Genomic DNA, 8,350 nt, shown 5'->3' with positions numbered 1-8,350 from the left:
AGCAGTCTGTTCCCTCCTTGTAGAGCAGTGCTTTAAAGTTTTGGATAACCTATGGGGCTGAGAAGAAAAATAACCTGTTCTGAATTTTCAAGACCAGGTGACCTACAGTTACTACCATATTCTTAAATGGATGTATTGGTAATTGCTTTCCTAGACTCAAAGTTAGTTCCTCACAGTTCCTCTTTCTTGATACACATATTTTTATGGCATTATATATAGATTTATAGACAGGAAAGATATAGGTAGAAAACAACTTTTTTTTTTGTGTGTAGCATGTGCATGCATAAACATATAAAGTTGCAATCAGCTTTGATTTTTGTCATTCTGACCAAGGAGACAAGCCTTAGATGCCTGAATTCTTCAGAACATATCAACAGAGAACAAGTCTGAATGACAAAAACAAGATACCGAGAACACGAAATGTTGGCCACATCATTAGTGAAATCCAATTTCCAGGTGTTCACATGACTATCAGTGATTAAAAGCATACTGTATTCAGGAAAACATACAGCCACAGCTGCTCTCTCAGTTCTGGCCATAGGTACAAAATGAGGGATTCACTCGTATACCTTTCCTTGTTGCCATGATGCTGCCCTCCTGAGAATGCATCTACATGAACAATTTGCCTACAGTGTTATACCTCTTAGACAGAAAAGTTTCCCCCAAAGAATTAATACTTACCACTTTCCATGTAATTTCTAAGTGTAACTTATAAAAAAATGACTGTCTAAATAAGGTGGGAAGAGCTAAATTTCAAGTTTTTTCCCCGAAGAGCAAAAAAAACCATAATGACAAGGCGTAAATAAATGGAACTGACTTCCAGTTGTTTTAATGGGATCATGAGAACTTAAGACAAAAAAATAATGTTAATTTTAATAATAAACCAGCTAGATTCATAGAAATTAGACAGTCTGAGGCAATATAAATGAAGACTGACAGACACATACAAGGCGATATCAAATATGTGTATTGGTTTCATTTCCTTCAGAATTAATATAGAAATATATGCATCTTCGTGAGAACTACATACATTTTATTTAGATAAAGGCGTGCAATAAGAAAAGTATGATTCTTTATCATTGCAGAGAAAAAAAAGGACAAATATTAACAGTTATGTTCATTTCATAATTTTCTGCATACAGCAATTAAAACAGCTTGTATATTAGCAGTATAATGAATCAGTATACTGATATTAAGTAGCCTGTAAATGTTTCAATCATTGGTTCTGAACTAATTGAAGTTTCTGTCTTCTGAAGTTCTTCGCTGCTGTGGTACACAATCAAGCAGTTCAGAGTTTGGCATAATCTTTCAGGATCATTTCCAATTTCTGGCTCAGCATGATGTTCCCCTTCACTTTTAGTTTACCAGAAAAGAATGCCTACAAAAAGCAGAGGAGGGAAAAGAAAAAAAAAAAAAAAAGAAAAAAAAAAAAGAAATGCATTCAACTGTTCACTCACAATCCCAAGAGCTGCTAGAACCAAACAAGGTAAGTGTGGTTGTTTAGTGCTCAGAAGAGAGCCTTCGGTGTGTAATGCCCATTGCTTATTAAAAGAAAATCACGCAAGTTCAATTTTAACAGCATCCAGAATCACAGTTTTCTATCTAGAGTGCAGGCAAGGCCAAGTCTACCACTCAGGGGAAAAAAAATAAATACAAAACAACTTCAGTGGCCTTCATTTCTTTTCTACCTATAGCAAAGAGGACTCCTGGTGTAACACAAACTTCTTCACAGAAGCTGATGGCAAAACTTCACCAGGGCATAAAAACAAAGCTCCCAGTACTCCCCTCCCTATGCTATAGAAAGCCTTATATCCTTATATGAAATGAGAAAGTGGAATGAAAACGCCATTTAAGGAAAATTAAAGGCCTAATGAAAAGGTCAGCAACTACTCACTCAAATTCATAACAAATCCAAACAGGAACTTACACAATATACATAGACACATATTCCAAAGAAATGTGCTGGCTTTATACATAGCATATTACAACAAAACGGAACTAAACAAGATTTTGTTGCATTTGCAGAATCATGCAACAACCCATATTTTCACTGAAATGCTGATATATTACATTTTTATTGTCCCTGCTTCAAAGAGCCGTATACTCTGTTTCAATCTAGTTCAGTATTTTTTTAAAACTAGTTTTGCTTCGCTGTGGCTTGGCAATTTGAAAGCTCTTTGAAAGTTCTGAAACAATGTGCTTTTGCATAGTTCCATTAACTTGAAATACATTCAAATAAGGAATAGACAGAGCCAGCAGAAAGGAATTTGAATAGATGCTTTGAGCTTCTTTAGATGAAAAACTTCACAGAAACTCAAAGGAAATACTAATCCTTAAGAACAGATAGTGTTCGTGAACTGCAATCACTGTTCTGAAGATTACACGTCAACGTCTTGTTTGTTTATGCTTTATGCCTGCTATGTACAGAGGACCACAAAGCATTTTACTCATGTGGTATGTAGGACTTATAACAAACATTTGCGATCATCGTTAGTCCCCAATTTTACAATCAAAGTCTCCCAACAACTTCTGCTCGGGATCAAAGAAAAGGAACTGTTTGATATATGATGAGCTTAATTAAAGTTTTCATTTGCTCAAGCTTTAATCTGTAAGCTGACATATTAAATTTGTGACAGTTTAATTTAGTTTTACACAAGGCATTTTTATTAGTAAAATTAGTAGTTTTAAGCAGTTGATTACTTCAAGAAGCTACAAGTGCAGCCCAAGATTACTTATCTTTCTCAAATCTTTCTTTCCCTTAAGAAAGGGAAATTTCGACCAGTTTCAATGGATCTTACATGCATGCATTGTCTGAGATTTCTCTTTGCTGCAGTAGTAGCAGTAAATCAGAATGCTGCAACAAATACCAACTTCCTGCAACATGACCAACCAAAACATCCTCAATGATCAAACTGACAAAACCCTAACCTTGCAAATCATATATTGTGAAGTGCCGGGAAACAAACAAACTAGTAACTTTGTACGACCAGGCTTTATGTCATTTGAGGTATCTTTGTCTCAGGATGATAAAGACGGCATAAGTTCTTCATCATGTCCTCTGACTAATTCAGTAGAAGGTAATGATGCGCTTATACCTCATCTGACTCTAGTTTGCACTGTTGAAACATCCAGTGTTGCGGATTTCAGAATGCATACAGTCATGAACCAGAGCTTGATTCACAGCAAATAGTATGTCCCCATGCAAGTGAGTATGTCTGTGATGCACAGGTTTTACCTTTTGGGGGTTGGTCTTTCCTTGTACCACGTCCATGAAATCCTCGTCCGAGAGACTGAAGGTAGTATCAGCAGAACCTCTTGCAGGTCCTTGATACACTGCTCCAGAGCCATTCTTTAAGTCAATTGCTGAGAAGAAGCAGCAAAGATAGTTTTATTTCAAGATACAGATGAAGTTTTCAGTCTAAAAAACACTACTCTCCCTATCAATTATTATGAAGCATCTAGTATAAACATAAATCTTGAGCTAACAGTCACTTAGAAAATGAAAGGGTTTTAAATCTTGTTCTTTAATGAAATAAAATAATTGAGATTAGAATAGGAAAAAAAAATTACTCTTGTACTAAGGTAGAAGGAGTTTACAGCAAGGACCACCATTTGAAAACTCTTGCTTAGATGGCAAACCCCATTTTTAAACACTTAAGATTCACAAGATACTAATTATTGCAATTACTGCAAAAATGTTGAAGTTAATAAGAACTAATTTTAAAACTAAATGTTTTAAACTAACTTTAAAACTAAATGTTTTAAACCATCATCCTATGTTCAGAGAAGGCACATGTGGTGGTGTTCAAACATGCTGCTGCACTTTCCCCATTGTGCCCCACAGGCAATAAAGTCTGCTCTGCTTCATGCAAAGAGCAGTTAAACCCTTGCCAAATATCTGTCTTTCTCTTCTGAAAAGTCAAAAATTCCTCAAAATGTGTAGAGCTTCAGAGCACTTTTCCCACACCAAATGACTTGCCAAAATAATCCATTACAAGGCTAACACTATCAGGTATTGTGTCATTTGTTTAGAAGAATATTAGAAGAATATTTTGACAGGATGTGGTCTGCCAAATGATTCTCAGATTTTGCAAATTCCCAGTCTTTCCCTTTACACCTTTTCCTCTTGGTCTCCCCCTGCTTTTGAATCACAAAACAAAATCTTTATTCAAGTGGATATTCCCATAAGGACATAACATCTCTAATCACAGAATAATGGCTGCCCAGCCAATACTAATACCGTGAGTTGGTTTGTCTTAGTTGACAAATTTTGAGACATTGGCCTAACTATGGAGACTTATTTCTGCACAAACTACCTCCTTTGTATTTTTTTTCAAATATTTTTTCTGAAAGGGTAAGGTGAACTATACAGACTGGAAATAGCTTTTGTCTGTTTGAGTTAGGTCTTTCATTTTCTGAAATCTGTTCTAAGTAACATTTATCCAGCTATAATAAAAGTAGAAGGGGAATTAAGTGTACAATAATGCTTAGAGAGAAGTGACATACTGGATTATTATCTATTTGATTTTAAAGCAAATGATAATTCCAGAACAGGTTTATGGGAGATCACAAACTTGATGCAGTAAGAGAAGAAAGAAAAAAATAATAATTACTGAGCACCAGATGAACAATCTATACCTTCTATGTTTGTGGGTAGCAGCTGTGTAACATTATTTTGACCCAAAACAGCTCCTATACAGTATAACATAGCAAGCAAGCCTTTAAACCTTGCTCCTGTAGGTTATGCAGGCACAGACTGTTGTTCAAAAAAAAAATTAAAAGAATCATCTATTGAATGATGAAGTGCAAGTTTCACAGTAGATACCAGCACCTCAGATTAAGTTAACCAAGCTTAACTGTCAATGTGCTTTTAAAAATACACCTCTACTCAAATGCTACCAATGTTACAAACCATACCAACATAGTCAAACTGAGCACCCTTTGAGGCAATAGCACAGATGAGGAAGCCCCACATAGTAAGTCACAAGACGCACATGTTTTTCTAGGATGCTTACAGTTCTTAATTATTTATTTTTAAATACTTTTTTTGGCTGTCTCTACCCTTCCCAGACTGTTCCAGAAGGGAATCCAGATGCTGAAAGCGTAACATAACTTCCAAGACACAACCGACCCTCTTCTCCTTCTCTACTAAGCACTGGCTGGGAAAGCAGTTTTGATATATCTCATTGATAATACTTACCCATCAATCTCAGCAATGTAAAGTTTAGATGACAAAAAGTTAGCATGAAAAAGGTGTGGTCAATCAGGCAAGTTCTAACAACTCCTAGATTTTAATTCGAATATAGTACATACTTAACATTGTTAGACTCCCTGTTCTCCTTCTCCATTTCCTATACAAATCTCAAGAGTATTGCTTAACAGTCCATGTCTATAATTAATTGTGAGCTCTCAAAGCACAAATATGCCTGTAAATATAGCATAATTATGGTACCGTGGACAAAACTGCTATGTTTAATCACATCAAATCCTTAACTCATCTCAAATTAAAACTTATTAGAAATTCTAAAAAAAAAAAAAAGGACCAATCTAATAGTACACTTTTCCCCAAAACACGAAAATATCATTTCCATTTCCTCTTTATTCTTTTTAAAGAGCGTTATGATTTTTACTAACAGAGAAAAAAAAACAAAACAAAACACAGCAGCCACAAAAGAGAAGAGCTTTGTGACAACAAATAGTCTTTTTCACAAAAACATGAAGGACCTTTTACTGTTACTTGATGCACCCCTTTTTTAAAGCTTTATCATAAATAAGTTAGGATATTTCTAATGCAAGCAGTCAGGAGAAAAAAAAAAAAAGCCACCCAAAACCCCAAAGGAACTAGCAGGAAAAAATGAAATCCCAAAACTTGATACATAAGCCCTAGTGGGTAAATTTTAGTGAATCAAAGTGGAGAAAGAGTAATCCAAAATACACCATATGCTGGTATTTTAAAAGAGTATTCAGATGACAAGTGAGACTAAAGTACAGCACTGGCACATGGGCAATGGATATAAACTAGCAATGGAAGAAATGAGCAAATACCAGATCAGATTCCAACCAGAGCAGAAAAAGTCTATCTTTCCAAAATGAAGAGAGAGGGTGCCTTCTTGTAAAATACAACCTTATGAGCTAAAGCTATATAACACAGCTGTCTGCTGTAGCAGGAAACAGTCTTGATGCAAGTCTCCCATACATGTCGTCTACACTCATCTCCTGGATACGCGTCTCTATGGTTATAGCTACTGGCTCGTCACTGCAGCGTGCATGCTGTACTATGAGTGTAGCAGCCAGCTTGATAATGACTTGGTACTGGCGTAGCTGTGTCAGTGCTCAGGTGGCTGATGGACCTGGGCAGCCGCCAGGCAACCACCTCGCACACTGCTAGTGCAGCTCCACTGCTAGCCGTAACAGATGAGTGCCCAAAAGTGTCTCCAGTGTTCTTTGTTCCTGAGAACATGTAGCCCTCTGTGACTGCTACAGATACAGCTCTTCTGGCCATTCACATGGCTGATCCACCCCATACAAACCCAGAAGTTTGAAACATGGGTGTGGTACCCCTCAATACCGCGTGTAGCAACACAAATTAAACTTAAAGCTGAAGTCCCTTTTAAAAATCAACTAGCTGCTTAAATATGTAAAATTTTCGTATTACACACCTGGCAGAAAAGCAGAATCAAGCAGTTTCAGTGGATCCTTCAAGTTTTAATTTTTACTTGTATATGTGTTATATTACAGCAATTAAATATCTATGAATTATTATTGTTCATAAGATGCTGTTGTCAAGAGACATAATAAAAAGGTCAAAAAAATCACCCATATACAGACTAAAACACTAGATACTGATATTCTATAGCAGGTAGCCAAACAGCCTAAAAATCTAAGATTTGGGGCACAGGTTTTGCTTTGCCTTCGAAGAGTGCCTTACCATTTCTAGGAGAGAAATATTAAGGGCTCAGACTACTTTTTGTTGGTTTTGGTTGGGCTTTTATTCTGCTTTACAGAGGGTAAGTAACTGCAATACAAGACTCATCCTCAAAGCAAATGGAACAAAGTGTCACCCAGTCTTCATTGCTTGAAGTCATATCACATCATAAATTATTAAGCAGTTTTGCCGTAATTTGTCACATGTTCACGATCAAGTGCACATAACAATTTCTCCCCAGTTCTCCTAACAAAGTTTTATTCTTCTGAGAAGTAGAAAGGAACAGAAGTATCTTCTGCCTTCAGCAGGGCCTTCAGAAGCATGATGAAAAGCAACAGATGGGTAAACACTTCTGAGTACTGTTCTAGACAGCCATTAACTGTCAGCTAACAAATCTCAGTGGCAATGTATTTTCTCTATGGAAAGCGAACTTGAAATGAAGTAGATTAACTCTAAAAAAACTATTTTATAACCATTGGAAAAAAAGGCAATTGTTTTACAGTAATAAATATGCAGGAGAGCACAAAGCATGCTTCAGGTAGTGAAGCCAACCAGAGAAGTCCAAGCTGGAGGGGCTCAATTCAGAATTTTGTTAAAAAATAGGAAGACAGCACCAGTTCCACTAAGCTTATGCCTTCAATTTTGACACTGCCAAAATCTGTATTGCTTTACCTTCTAAAGAGGATTTTCAGCATCCTCTTATATTAGAACAGCTTGGTTCTGCAAAGAAATACCACTAATTAAGACCAGTTGTTAATGGCTACAGTTCAATGTTGTTTAGATAGTGAATGAGCTGTCCAAAATTTGACATGCTGAGTGCAAGATCAGTGGTTCTACATGCCCCTAATGCCTCCACACCATCCACAGAGAATTACACAAAAGTAAAGGTCATCGCTAATTAAATAGACTAGTGTTATTAATATTACTGGTACCATCAAGAAGTATCTCTGTAATAACAAAAGCTAAATCCAATTCACAAATCCCCATGCATTTAAAGTAATAAACAAAAATCTTGGCTTACTGCAAAGAACAGAGATCAAATGGTTACAGTTGCAATTAAAGTAAAACACTAAAAATAAATACAAAATTTTTGGAAAACCTTTGGTTCCTTAAAGTTCAGAGAACAACGGAACGACTGTGTACATGAGAACGAATTTCACAGCGGTCCTTAATACTGCTGCTTTCTCTTATTTGCTTCCCACCCAGATCTTAAGAGGCTCAAGGACATTAGCGGAAGATGCTGGAGCTACAATCATTGAGCAAGACAGCAACGAGCTGCAGGGCCCAGATTGTTTCTAGTGCTGTCAATTGCTGCAGTTTTCACAACAGCACTGTTGCAAAAAACAACAGATACTGTGCAAAAGTGACAAGTAAAAAAATTAGAAGACAAGCCAGCACAACTATGTAACAAATTTAATAAGGGAA

At 36.4% G+C, this 8,350-nt stretch overlaps 1 protein-coding gene across 1 annotated transcript in view; it reads right to left on the bottom strand.

Moving 5' to 3' along the window:
- Positions 1-1,018: 1,018 nt before the first annotated feature.
- The window catches only part of HSD17B4 (hydroxysteroid (17-beta) dehydrogenase 4), a 62,794-nt gene continuing 55,462 nt past the window's right edge, over positions 1,019-8,350 (bottom strand). Inside the window, exons 23-24 of the mRNA XM_009893793.1 lie at positions 3,236-3,363; positions 1,019-1,378 (exon numbers count right to left, since the gene is read on the bottom strand). Of these exons, the coding sequence (XP_009892095.1) occupies positions 1,289-1,378; positions 3,236-3,363 (218 nt within the window). The 3' untranslated portion in view covers positions 1,019-1,288. The remainder of the gene's footprint in view (positions 1,379-3,235; positions 3,364-8,350) is intronic.

Source organism: Charadrius vociferus, unplaced genomic scaffold, assembly GCF_000708025.1.
Source record: "Charadrius vociferus isolate BGI_N301 unplaced genomic scaffold, ASM70802v2 scaffold158, whole genome shotgun sequence".
Classification (NCBI taxonomy): Eukaryota; Metazoa; Chordata; class Aves; order Charadriiformes; family Charadriidae; genus Charadrius; species Charadrius vociferus.
The sequence above is the reverse complement of the archived record's forward strand: the minus strand, read 5'-3'. Positions and strand labels throughout refer to the sequence as shown.